Here is a 15,147-nt window from a genome sequence, read left to right on the forward strand (position 1 = left end):
TTTGACGTGTTGTTGTTCTTGTATTGTTTTGTATTTATTTTACTTATATAATGCACTTACATAGTGTTGATTGACTAGCTGATCATTTGAGGAAAAGTGAGTGGAAGGGTTAAGTTTTTCCTTTGGGGAAGACTTAACCCGGACAACTAAATCGGAAGTTTAAAAATAACAGTCGCGACTTCGACGGTGGCAAGGTTTACGGTTGATTTTTGGCATTGGTGACATCTTTTAAAACAAAATTTAAACTTTCTCGCTGGTTATTGATATTTGGCTTTTAACGGATTCTAGGAGTTTGGGTAGCTTCTACCATTGAAATTTTACTTGTTGCTCGATGACCAGGTAAGTATGGTCCTGTATATAACCTGCCTGTATAGAATTTAAATAAATAATAAAATATGTACATTCTAATGCAGCATCACGTTCATTGGTCAAATGCATTGTACATATAGTTTTGTATTAGTATTAGCAATTGTTGAACGACTGGACCGCTTTCTTAGAGAAGAAATAGTGCAGCAAAAATCTAAGGATCAGTGTGTCCAGGAGTGATGGACATATTATGAATATATCCCTCCCACTGCGGCGCAAGGCGATGATTCGAGAAACCAGTTGGAGAGGTCAAAGGGTCTCCCCAAACCCTCCTCTCCCGATCTCCAGAGTTTGCATGAGAGTGGATTGTACACAGAGCTGACAAATCAGAACAATAAATATTATGGTACCTAGAAAAATTGAAAAAAGAGTTATTAATGAATAGGGACATTTCTTTGGATAAATTGTGTAATTCCTTATTTGAATTACATAAAATATATGATTTATAATTAAATATGAAAGTATTTACCTATAAATCGTATGATTAAAGGGAAAATTAGGAACATATTTTTTGGACTCAAGGTCAACTGAATTACTAGTACTTAAGTTTCTACTTAATCATTCAAACTAATGTTACATACAATTCTTAACATACTGATAAATTTATGTACGTAATAGTTTAAAAATAAAATAAATTTCTTTAACTTCTACTAGGTAGGTTAATTATTACCATTTTTTACAGTAGTTTTACCATCAATCCTCTCAATCTGGAAGGCAAACAGACAGTTTGACAAGCAGGCGTAAGAATAAATAATATTCTCTAGATTATAACAACATTTCTACTAACTAAACACAAAGAGTCAATACTTTTTAAATGGGTAACATAAGAGATTCATTACATGAATTTTAATCAATATAATATAATAGAGATATTGCATTAAGTTTTCCTCGGGCGTCCCCGACTTCTTCTAATATTTAAACATCTATAAACGCTACTGGCACTAATAACAACAAACTTTGAAATTTTCAGCCATATCCGTCAACCACTTTTCTAGTTTTGCGAGCACTAATAAATGCAGGCTGAATTTCTATGTACATATTAAGATTTGAAACCAGTTAGAATTTAAGTCAACCATTTGGAATGCATTTTATAATATAAGACGTTGTCCTGCCACAGACCGCCTTCTAAGTAGAGAAGTTACTATTTGTGGTGGTATGTATTTTTGGATGAGTAATCTGGAAAAAATAAGATTAAAAAAAAATTGTTGAAAAAAGAACCAACCACACACATTCATAAAATGTGCATTGCAATATTGCATCTTCACCGTGTGATTTAGGTATCCCTAAATAGAATAAAATAAAGTCACTATCCGCGTCTGCCTGTTTGTGTGCTTCATTCTTCTAAAATATGCAACGGATTTTGATAGGGTTTTCACTATCATTTAGAGAATTTCTTCCAGAATGTTTACACATATAATACGTGCATATTATATTTATATAAATTATAGAAAAGTAGAGCAATGCCGGGTACTTGTACACTAGTATAGATTATATTAACAAAAATGAAGAAAAAAAATATTACATTGAAATTTGAAGGTATGTATTAATTAATTGATATTTAGAGCTCTACATAAATTGCAGTGGCACTTTTGCAAAATACGAACCAATAAATATGTTTTATTTCCATGTCATCTGGAAGTATAAACTTGAATAATGTATCCAGATTTTTTCTTAAATTCGCAAAAAAAGATTTCTTAAAATCTCAACTTCTCTTAAGCTCTGAATCAGTTCCTTATTGGATGAATCCAATTTTGTTTACAATCTCTGCTGACTAGAGAATACAAACTGCCATTTACACGTAAAAGAACACATCATGGGCATCAATTAATGTTTGTCTGTGGCCAATGCTGTATTAGTTTTGACATCCACATCGTAAAGGACAAGTGCCGACTTTTATGAGTACATATTGGCAAAAACTACTAACTCTAATTCTTTTTTTTTTGTATCTTAAATAATATATGTACAGTAGACGCTAGTTTATTAACATTATTGATATGGAATTTACGTGGGTGCTCTTTAAATACATATACAAAACACATGTTCTAAAATGGCGGTCTGTTGCAGGAATATGATTTATGTGGAGATATAATGTTTAGAAAAGTTTTGAATCTGCAGTATCCTCTTCATCTGGGTCGGGAAGGTCCACAATGGCAGAGGAGTAATAGGCGAAGTGCGTGAAGTCATTGTGCCTGACACTCTCGGCCAACGTGTGATCGGTCAGTTCATCCACAGTCTTATCCAGAGCAACTAGAAATTAAAAATTGTGTGGTAAGCAGAATGATATTCTCATATTTGTGAGATGGCCAGTATAAAAAAAAACTGGAATTAAATATGAGGACAAGATCAACTATGTAGGTATAATATAACATTACATAGAATGAGTAAATGCTCACTCAATGCCTAGACCTCCTAATCTATGAAATGTATATACATAGTTGAAATCAAAGATAATATAATTAAGGAGATATACTGACAACTGTTTTTATTATGGAACCATATGTCGCCGATTTTGTTAACCAATACTATCGCAGACCTTCGCTTACGCCCCTTTCCAAACCTACACAGTAGGTAGTTTCATGTAACGTGTCAATTACATTGACACTAATACTAGAACAGATTCCCGTGACTGCACTTTCTGACAGCATTCAACTTTAGCAACACTTACAAATGAAGACAAGTAGGATTGTAAGGCCAAATTGGTATAAAAATCGACATTTCAATTGAATTATTCAAGTTTAACTTTCATTTGATAAAAAGTCATTGGTTAGATTGAAATGTTTAAAATTTTGTAAATAAGGGTTATTGTTATAAACAAATGGTTTAAAAAATATATTTCTTACATTACAGTGTTTTACAATCGGATTAAATAAAAAAATAATAATTGTAAACTGAAATCAGAAACAATATCTTGACATAAAAAAGGATGTTTTGAACTAATAATAATTGGTATACTCATTTGCTTGTATGTAGACAAGGAATTGACGAGTTTGCTACATAATTTGTTTGTGAATGTTGACATTGAAATAGGTGCTTGTGCCTAGTGAGTCAAGTAGGTAGTTTCATGAACTAGCTGAAGTACCCGAAGTTGCCCGGGCTTTACACAGACTTTTTCGATATCAGAAACAAATCTTTAAAGTTTTAGTCTGGCAGTATATTTCATTTTAACGGTACATACTGACGTTAGCCTTATATTACACCGAGTCATCTGGTCTCTGACTCCACTGTCGGAGCTTTTTAACAACTATTATTGAGCTGCATTTATCAGAATTTATTTAATGCATTTATGAAATCTATCATTGATTTATATTTTTGAGGATATCGCCTTTTGGTTGGTTGAAGACGTTTTATGTGCAATTATCGAGATCCAATAAAAAAAAAATTCAATCAACAACTGCAACTTTTTCTCTAGGTGAATCTTCAATTGTTGGTGTTTGCGCTGCAGCTGTAATGATCAAAGTAGAGATTGTGGGTTCGCTTGAGAGCTATAAATAAAAACAAAAATATTGGTTAAAACAGCAAAACCTTATGCAACCGTGGAGAAAAAATATTTATTTTTCTCATCTAACCTAAAATTCTAAATATATTCTTCATAAAAAATAAATAGAAATCACACCGATTTATACATAAGTGGTAGTTTGAATGTACGAACAGCCCATACAAAAAGTGTCTGAATTTTTGTTGCTGGTTTAAAATCATTTTGGCCAAAGAGAGACGAGCAAATGATGCTGTGACAAGTAGGGAACCAGTTTCAATTTCAGAACTTTAATTTTTCTTTCCTTTGGAAAATCTGTAATATGATACTATAAGTTACGACACATAAAAACTGAGATAAATTATTCTTTATTCAATAAATAATCACTTTTTTTTCCTAATTGCTCCTATTCAAATGGAGATAGTGAGACTCTGCCAACCAGTGGCGGCCGCTGCCCTAAAAAGGTGGTGGTTCACTGACAATCCAAAATAAAAACAATATGACAAAAATATGTAAATGTAAAGTAGATGAATTGTGCTTTTTCAACTTCTCTGATAGATGCGTTAAATCATTAATCCCACTCAACCTCCAAGTTGCATCTCCACCAAACACAAGACACGAAAAACAAAAAAAACGATTAACTATGTCACAACCACACAACCAAAAAGCTTTATCATAAAGTTTTTTTTTGTCACTCACTCGAGTAAAAGCTCATGATTTAGATTTACACTCTTGCTTAATCACGAGCACTGGGCGAGGTGGACCGGAATTTTTTAATTAATAATTTATTTTCAAACAAACTGTTATTATTTCTTATATATTCGACACTGATTACACTCATTTTTATTTCTTATGAACTTACAAATTAAAAGGATTAAGTTCAGTATTTAGCTTGATCAAATTACTCGATAAATCAATACCAAAACAATCACAATAATTACGTCACGGCTCGCGATAACGACGTTAGCTGATCTGTGATCCATATTGTCCTCTATCGATGAAGTTCGAAGTTCGACGAACTTTGGATGTTTTCGTGTAACCTAGGGTCAAGGTTCATCAATCGGTAATCTTCGGCAATCATCGGGTTATGACGGCGGCGTGTGACACACGAAAATCAGTTAATTCCTGGTACAAATGGCTAGATTGACGAGCTTGCAGTGTTTTAAAAAATACATACAAAAACGTATTTTCGTTCGTTTGCAAATCTGTGCACACGGCCGATGCGAGCGCCGTGCAGCGGCCGTACTTTATACTTGGAGAGATAAAAATCGCTCTCCTTGATAATATTCATTGCATTGTATTAGTAAGTAATATTTTTAAATGATTTTTATAGATTTTATAGTCTTCAGTAAGATATTATAAATTAATTTTAGCTATTACAATTTAGATAGTGCTGCACACGAACGCACTATGCGACCAGCCGCCACTGCTGGCAACCCCAATTGAAGTATGTTGTGAGGCAGAAGGGGTAAAGTTTCTTTATTCTGCTATGCACAAATTATTTGAAATCATAAATAAATTATTAATGTATTCTAATTGTGTACTTGTAGGTGAAATGATATTCCATTTGTTTTAAAGTTCACGCTTTTCACAAAGTTGCACTGAACATGATTGAACATTTTGAATAAAACGAGGACGAACTGTATACGGCGACAACACAAACGTATTTAAATTTAAATCACGCTCAGTAGAGCATGATCTGCCGATGGTCAGGCGACCCTCGCAGCATATCTCCTTATATTCTATTATCTTTGGTTGTAATATACATAAATATTTTATATTTTATAACCAACCCCTCTAATTAGTGTACTTTCGGGTAACTTTATGTAATTAACTTAATATTTCACTTCAACTATTAAATTTTACCTACCCTGGTTGTATGTATTTGCTTTCTGCATATAAAATACATACATATACAATATTTCATGTGGAGATGTGGAGATTGCCCTACGTTTGAACAGACTGTAAAAGGTTTGTCTCAGAAAGTTCATTACTACATCTAATTATTTACCTTGAAAAACTGCATGTTCCTCAGTTCTCATCTTCTTAAAGTGAGGCTCGCCACCCTCGCCGGCGGCGGAATTTAGCTTATCGGAATAAAGCTGAGAAAGCAATTCACTCTCATCAGTTGTTTTCTGTTGGGATTGACCGGTAGAAGGTGATTTGCCCTCTTCGGCATTTTTATTCTGGGAAACATCTGTAGAAGACATTTCGTCCTCGTCGGTGTCAATTTTGTGTGAATACCTCATATAGTTAAGGAAGCCTGAACTATATGGACGTTTTTCCGGCAGACATGAGCGGTCTTTGGTAATTATTTCATCCCAACCCTAAAACCAATAATAGGTAGACATGAAGATTTGTAGCAAATTAAATATGGACACTACAGGATACATTTAACAACATAAAGTGGAAATGGCCAACTTCAAAATACAAATAATACTAGGATAATTTATGTAATGTGATTTTTGTGAAATGGTACTAAATTTATTTACAACTGGCTTCAAGTGTGAGTGTCTTTGAATAAATCCTTACAGAAAATACCTGTATAATAATTATTATTTCTTCCCACTGGGTTAGCTGTTCTATTTAAGATTTGAAATGTGAGTGTGGCTTGTTATGAATATGTGAACTTGTACATTACTTGCAAAAGTAAAGCTATGATTATGCCGGACAATTTTTGCTGCAATTTTTTTTTTTTTTTGTAATTAGAATTTCTTTTTGTAAAAACTTTACTAGTATTTTTTTCTCCGTTTATAACAAGTAACCACCTTCCGAATTTCCGCGGTTTTAGCATGGAACACGGTGTACACACAAATATATATATATAAGCCATTTTGGTTGTTTTTCAACCGTTTTCCTTATCAAAGACAAGATGATGACACTGCCATAAGATAGTATCTGAAGTGCAAGGAAAGAAAATAACTCACCCCGAGAGAAGTCAGAGGAGGAACTCTAGTGGCCCCCGGTGGAGGGACAAAGTGAGGGCCCCTACGTTCACCCGGAGCTCCAAAGGAACTTCTCGCTGGAACATATCAGATAAATAATAATTCGTATTCTTTATTTTATTTCCTTTCAAGACTTATTAAATGTTTAACAGGAGTTACATTCTAAATTTGTGGTTGGTTGGGAGATATTATTAAATTATTATAGTTAAAAAGTAAGTATAGTGAATTCTCGACCGATCTTTCCCTGAATAATCTTTTTCCCACATTTGTCATATATTTCTTCCAAATTATCAAATTAACTTCATACATGACTCACAAAAATAGATCATCTGTGTATCATTCTAACACATTCATCTTTTGTACTTAATTTGGTTGATCGATCATTTTTCAAAATGTGAATATACAAACCCATTTTTGAAGTGAAACTTCTTTAGGCGCGTAATGGATTTTCGGGGACGGAGTAAAACCGAGTCAGGATCGACACGAAAATGCGGGTACCCCCACCACCGCTCACCGTTCACTGTCCCTCTCTCACCATATGCGCTTGTTGAGGTGGGGGAGCCGCTCACGAACGTTCTCTCTCTTCTCTTCTTTCCTCTCTCTCAGACACCAGCGAACTGCGCCACGCCAAGCATCAGCTGCTTGGTTAGTATACTGCGTCGTGAGTGTAATACGAGTGAAATACGTAATTGATTGTGGTTCATACGGTTTGGTACAGAATTTCAGTGTTAAAAATGAGTAGTGACGAGATAGAGGTGATGAACACATCATTGTCATTGTAATTTCTTTGTAATTTTTAATTGTAATATTGTTATTTATGTAATATTGTATACTTGTGAATAAATTGAAAATTTTTGGAACTATACATTAATCGAACGTCATTCATCTATAAGAAAATATTAGAAAAAGCAAATCCATGCTTCGTCGTTGAATTATTTAACCTCTAATTTTCAAACTAACCTAAGAGAGAAAATAGAGATGATGAAATGAAAATAGAGAGAGAGGAATACTAGAAGTTTCACTTCTGTCTTGCGTAGGCTTGACACACCCACTTTTTTTTTAGCCTAATGGTTGGTTTCAAATAACAGTACCCATAAACAATGAAGCAGAACATTCGAAAATTTTGACATTAGTGGTCGTTATATCATTACGGTGACAAATTAAAACTAGAAAGACATATTGACGTTAAAGGGTGAGTTCTACCACGGCGGTAAAGGGTCAAAAGAGAGGACCGCCGTGTTGTTTTGTGTCAACTGACATACGCAAGCGCCTCACACATTAGCATATCGCTAAATATGAAAACCTAACCTGTAAAATATTACTGAAACAAAAAGGTACGGATGACTACGAAAATTTTAAAATATTTTTTGTGATGTTGACGCAGCAATGGGCATTAAACAATAAAATATTTTATTATTTGTAGATAGATAACTGTGCTGCTCACCCAAGTGACACGACAATTAAATTAATGTAGCATTAATCTATATTCCCGCATCCATTGTTTTCCCGCATTCATCTGTTTTTCAATAGGTTCCTTCAAAAACGAAAGACGTTTCACCGTATACAAAATTTACATTATTTGGTATCAAAAGAATCCTTATAATGGAATGATTCTGGCTGCCTAGTAATAGATTTTAACTGAAGTAAGTAAACTTGCATAGTCAATAAGCTATAATTCTTGGCTATTAATATCTATGTAGCGGCACGCTACTAGAATATTTTAGAACATCGATATGTGTAGCATGCATCGCATTTGGCACCTATGAGATAAGTGGCAATAGCGCACTAGTCTATTTGCAATATCTGGAATATTCCCGGTTTGAAAAGACGCACGCGGCCCTATATATACACGGCCGCACTGCGCTACAGTCGGTCTTAGAATTCAGTCAGTCACTCTACACAGCGGAAACTTACAGTTGTGCCTGGGCCTCGCGACATTTTCACCGGCCTTGCATCATGCGCTTGCATCATCTGCCGTCAAGATCTACAGCATCTCCGGCTCTAGCTTCGCACTGGAGTATCAGAAAGACCCGTGGTCCACCAGCAATGAACATTGCTACTAGTCTGATCTCCGCTTCTACGCCATTGAGCTACCGACTTCATCGGTGTGACCACAATCCACTACCATCCATCTCATTAGTATCCCTCAGGGCCTATTTAATCTTTTTAGAGGGCCTTTTAAGAGGGCCTTTTTAAGAAAAGAAAGTTCTAGGAAGGAAAAGAGTATGAGCGGTGGGTAGGAACATGGGGGTCAGTGTATCTAAGAGTGACGGATGCATGAATGGGTCCTGCTGGAGAGGTCAAAAGGTGTCCCTCAACCAGTATCTCCCAATCCAGTCTACCACGTGATAGATGAGCAGATGCATCCATCTCCAAAACCAAAACTTCACTTGCCTGTTCAGTCACCAAACGTAATGAATCGCTTGGCGTAACATATAGCGGAGGTTTTGGTCATTCAATAAATGGTTCCCTTGCCAGTGGTACCCAAACCCGCTTATTTTCATTATTAAAAGTTCAAACATATCCAAAAAATTAAAAATGTTTCCTTCATTCAATGTAATCAGTATTTAGTTATTAAATATTCTGCGTACAATGAGTTTGAATATACCACTTTAAATAAGATAAGTTATTATGTTGGTGCAACTTACTTTCAAGGAGAGCAGGTCGCAAGCGAGGCCTCAGGCCCCTCCTCAAGAACCACTCTACAACCGGATCCATCGTCGGTTCCGGAGGTGGAATTGGCTTGTTCTCAATGTCATTATCCATGATATCATACATATTCGACTGAAAAATATATAATTCATTTTTTATGTTAAAATGAACAAAATATCTTGCACCCAATGAAACCTAAAGCTATGTACCCACGCTCGTTCATGCTCGATGGTATAATGCTCATTCGAACATGTCTCTACGTGTGAACCTTCTCGCTCAATGCTTTTTTTTTCGATATCGAACCAACATCTCAATGCAAAAATTCTTTCTTGAGCTAACCTAACAAATCAAAACCTGAAGATTGAAAGTTGTTTTCCTATAAAAAATAAATTACAACAACTTCTTTTATACATTGTGAACTTTCCTCATTTCTCTGTTTAGTAAATATTTATAAGATAATTTATTTTTTCGTTCTGCTCTCTAAAAATTATTTGTTAACGTTTATTAATAGTTGACTAGCTGACATATACATGACGTTCCTGGAGGTTATCCTTAGTAGATAGACATTTATCATCACGGACTTTTCTGTGGGCCTTTTTAAGATATACAATTCCATTATTTTGATATATCTCATGAGGTATAACCAGCATTAGCAATGTAGTGCCCGAAAATATATTTTTATATCTTGATTATAAAACATCGACTCTTCTCCACTGTCTATAAATATAATATGCATGTTTTATATATATAAACATTTCGATTCAATATATTCACAAAAGTACAGTATATTTTCGTAGTACAGTATACAGTAAAAATACATGTTTGTTACTCAAATTTATCATCAATGATTGTTTTAAAGATTTCGCTCAAAACAATGAATCATCACATGTGCGTATCGTTCCGCTTGTAAAATCTCACTTGTCATAAATAATTAGCACTCGGGATTGTTTTGGTTTTCACAAACAACTGATGCACAAACTGCAGCCCAATTTTTGCGGCCTGCATGTCAATTTCATACGGCCCTTGTTTGGTTAATTTACGCTGCATGTCCTAAATGGAACCAAATTTGAAGAACCGTTTGCATAACACCAAATTCTAAAAATCAACAGAAACCTTAAATCTTAAATTTCGCCATCAACCCCCTCCACCTCAACGAAAAAGAAAAAAATTCATTTATAGGTCGCGGCCTGTTCAAAGCATAGGCAAGTTTATAGATTTTTATAAATTTACCCCGTGCAGGGATATGTACACGTAACTAGGTACCTCCATAAACATATTTATTTGTTTTTAAAACAAAATTGACGATGAGTTGTAATACCAAAGAAGACGTTTGGGAACAAATTTGCACAGCTCAAATTTGGCATAACTTTGACAATTCTACATAGTGCCTGAAGGATGGTAATGTTTCACATTGCCGACAATCATACACAGGTAGTGCAATTAAGTGCCATAAAAATATGAAACCTTCCCTAACGAGATAGGAAATCGCCGCCAGCCGCCGTTGTGCACCAGGCAGCTAACTGCAGCACTGTGCCGCTGCTTTGTTTGTTACTACTTACTTCGAGAATAATTCCCATTTAATCGTTTTTTTTTTTAGAACCAATGACCGCATTCATGTATTCAGAAATTGTGTTGACAAAAATATTTGCGCGGTTTATGAGTGAATCAACGTCCTTATACTTAACAGCTTATATGAAGATAAGCGTGTTATAGATATTATAGACGTGAACTCGCTATTGCCGTGATCGTTATAACCAAGTTCGACTGTACTTAGTAATTTAAAATGTATAATAGGCACTCACTGTTCTTGGATTGTCTTCATCGGGGCTCGACATTTTGAGGAAGACTGGGTCAATGGTCGCCTTTAATTACCTGAAAAGAAAATAACAAATTCACAAATTCAACACACTACTGTGCAAGATTGCACAAAGTGCTAACTTATTAGATACTAACTGGAACATTTTTGCGGTGCTGTATTTTTTTGGGAAAAATCAGTTTTACAATGAATAAGAAAAATAAAACCAGAAAACGCTTCATGTCAAACAAAAAAATTTTGAGAAAAAAATTTCGCCATTTATCCCATATTTTCTACAAATACATGTTCTATAAATTAGGCACATTATGACAAGCGATCGCTCAAAATGTTTTTGCAAACTTGCCATAATATGTCAAAAATCGCTTTGTCTAAGAATTCATACAGCAATATATATAGTGAAAAGATGAATGCATAAAAATTTCGAAAACAGGGCATAACTTGGCAATTAATACAATACTAAGGCGGTATCTTATGAAATGTATCATATTTATATTGCGAACTGTTAATAAATAATAACTAAATATAGATGATAATTAGCATGCACATATCGCTAATTGCAAGAACATGACATATTGTACAGGGTGCGGCAGAGAGGACGGACGGTTTTAAAAAAATCATAAAATAGTTCATTTTTACTCAAAAACAAATTTATTGATGGAATCAGGTTCGTGAGGAAATAGCATTTGAGAGAGTCAAGTGTGAAAAATCACATCAGGCATGTGGTGGCCGAAATCGTTGATGCAGTGCTGGAGGCGTTCTTGGAAGTTCGCGTAGACTCTCTCCAACATCGCTCTATATCATAGGGGTGAAAGCGGAGATCCATATGCAAAATTCGCCTTACCGAATGATCACTGAGGCGAAGTGCAGCAGCATGTTTCCGGGCAGATCGAGTCGGACTGCGAAGAAAGGCTTGTCGAACGCGTTCAACATTTTCAGGAGTTCGAACTGTTCGCGGAGCTCCTCTTGGTCTTCTGTTGATCAGTTCACCACGCCTGCGAAGTGATTCAACCCAACGAAGGATGGTGTTTCGAGAGGGAACAGCTCTATTCCGATGAATGTTGAAGTGGCGACGAAACTCACGCTGTACGACGGTGACTGACTCATTATTTCGGATGAAACAATCATAGGCGAAAACACGGTGCTCCACCGTCCACGACTCCATGACGACAACTGGTAAAACAATGCTAGGAACTAACGAGTCAAGCGGCACCCCCCCCCCCTTTCTCGTAGACGGAGGGGGAGAGTACTACCCATCTCAAAAACGTCCGTCCTCTCTGCCGCACCCTGTACTTACTATTACATACATGTATTAGGTAATAATGTTAAAGTCACACGGAATAAATCAATAAGAGATTTAAATTGCTGAAGAAGAAAAGTAATATGATATGCAAAATATGCCACAGGTTAGTCAGAAATACAGTTTGGTACAGACCACTGAAAAGAAAAATCATTAATACATTCTATATTAGGTCGCAGGATCTTGGCTTTCCAAATGTTAAGCTAACCTAAGTGAAATAACGCAGTGCTAACAATCCTATTTACTGAGATGTGCCCAAAACATGACCATGTTTATTTTCACATTGTTTTTAGGTGTTGACAGCCTTGCGGCATCCGTCAATAGAGTCAATCATGTTTGTATATAATTGATACTAAGTCATGGTCTAATTCAAAAATCGATAAGGAAGAAGCACAACATGCTTCAGGAAACCAAAAAAACAACCAACCTATGAAAAACATTTGCCTGTGAGAAACAAAAATTTTATTTGCTTGGATTACTTCTCTTTTAAAAAATCTATTATCAAATGAACTGAAAACATGGTTGAGCTTTCACTTTTTTTAGCAATGACCTATTCAAATCAGCCCAATAAAACAAGGAAAGGATATCATTGCCCATTGACAAATTGAATACAATATGCCGTATAAACATTTGCAGGAACATATTGAATCCTACAGAAATTGACAGATTTTAGTAGGAAATGCAAATCACTTAGATTTTAACTTCGTATATTATAATTGAGGATAAGAATGAATAATAAATCGGCTACAATTAGTCATGGCGTCCACGTCATAAGATACATGTATTCTGGGTCAACATTCTCCAATTTAAGAGTTTAAAAATTCAAAATTAATTATCTTCTGGTAGAGTGAAAACAATAACAAACATTCTTTGACACATAAAACCGCCGTTTAATAGAAAATTAACATTAAGGTTATATTATAATTGGCATGGATATGACACGAACATCATCTCCAAACTCTGTTTTAACAAAATTGATTAAAACTTTTATGAATCAATTGAGAACGTATTACTAAATTCGAGTTGAATTTCGCACAGCATTTCGACGGTTTGAAAAACCCGACCTACCTTGTTTTAGCCGTGTCAAACTTCAGTAATGAAAAGTTTTCTATGGAATATATTGATTTTTGTCAGAAACACGAAATTTTTCATCTATGGACTTGTCTATGTAATAATGATGACACAGTTCTTGTCTAGCTTATATTACAAAACATTGCATTTGAAACAAATACTTTATTTAATATTGTTTTAAATCATGCTTCTACCATTATATGAATATCCAATTTAGAGAGCTTAGCGAGATCAGCAAAATTGTTTTGAATAATCCATAAAATGGGTAAGTTTATCGACATTAAAAACGAAATTGAAACTAATGTTATGTATCTAAGCGGAAGAGTAAAATATCTTACAAATTTGTTTTTGTAAAGTTTGCTTTAGAAAGAATTTAATTCATAGGTAATACTTACAGAATTTATACATATTTGCAATCGGCTTTTAAAAACTTTGCTACATTTATTGATCAAAAAATATGGATTTGTCTATTTGAAAACCTTTTCCCAAATGATAAAGTGAACCACAAAGATATTCTTTAGATAGTTTCTGTTTTATGAAAATAATGTACCTAAGTAAGTGTAGTTCATACCTATGAATATTTGCAATAATAACTGATGGAAAATATTATGCAACTTCAATGAATTCTAGTTCTTAGATATGTTTTGTGTTCATTGCTACAAAAGGATTACAAAATAAATTGTTGATTTTTATATTTTTCTGCAATTTCCTTCATTTATTGTCAATTAAAATACTTCAAAGTTTGTAAACTTTAACCTTTTTAAAACTCTTTAATATTTTCTTGATTATTCTCACTCAGCTAAGTATTACATATTTTTACAAAAGTATGCAAACATAATAATTTAATAATACACACCTAAACATAACACACATAGAACAAAAGCAAGTCTGTCTTGTCAATGTAAAGGTAATATAAATAAATGTGCTGTGTGTTAGTTGGATTAATTAATAATTTTATATTGTTAAATACTACTTGTAATGTCCTTATAAGTAGAACCGAGGTAAGCTAGGATACAATACAAATTACATGCATGAATGGAAATGTTTGATTTTGCGGCATAAAAATATAATATGTGTTTGTAATAAATTGTAGTGAGAAGTGAAAAATAAAAGTTTAAAAACTATTTAAAAGAATGGTGTATTATTATCAAAATTATGGAGCCATAATTTTAATTATTTTACAAAGTGTGACGTTTTAATGTTTTTTAAACTTAGAACTTAAACTCGTGAAAATTGGAGTAAATAACCACAAACTAGCCCACCAAACAAATAAGTAGGTACTTAACAAAATGTTTTGATTTTGTAAATGGATCTTTCACGGTATTTTTAAAACAAGATTTTTTTTATTTATTTTATTGATAGAGATATGATAGAGAGTACATGTGATTTTTTGTGATATTTCACCCTCCATGCTAGGGATGACCCTGTGCTATGACGGGTGAATTCTATAGTTTGCGGACATCGAATCTAAAGGGACTGGGACACGGTCAAGCGGCTTGATCGCAAGCACGTAGTTTTTTGTCTATGG

The 15,147-nt window shown here is 34.3% G+C and overlaps 1 protein-coding gene across 1 annotated transcript; it reads right to left on the reverse strand.

Annotated features, from left to right (window-relative positions):
• Positions 1-196: 196 nt before the first annotated feature.
• LOC149412241 (uncharacterized) lies at positions 197-13,642 on the reverse strand. The gene is made up of 6 exons (XM_089645760.1): positions 13,617-13,642; positions 11,238-11,307; positions 9,432-9,567; positions 6,766-6,860; positions 5,850-6,165; positions 197-2,613 (listed from the first exon to the last, which is right to left on the reverse strand). The coding sequence occupies exons 2-6, from the start codon at positions 11,268-11,270 to the stop codon at positions 2,459-2,461; spliced, it is 735 nt and encodes a 244-aa protein (XP_089501886.1). The 5' UTR covers positions 11,271-11,307; positions 13,617-13,642; the 3' UTR covers positions 197-2,458.
• Positions 13,643-15,147: the final 1,505 nt, after the last annotated feature.

The sequence above is a fragment of the Hesperophylax consimilis genome, chromosome 23 (genome assembly GCF_061612785.1).
Source record: "Hesperophylax consimilis isolate HC1 chromosome 23, BYU_Hcon_1.0, whole genome shotgun sequence".
Lineage (NCBI taxonomy): Eukaryota > Metazoa > Arthropoda > Insecta > Trichoptera > Limnephilidae > Hesperophylax > Hesperophylax consimilis.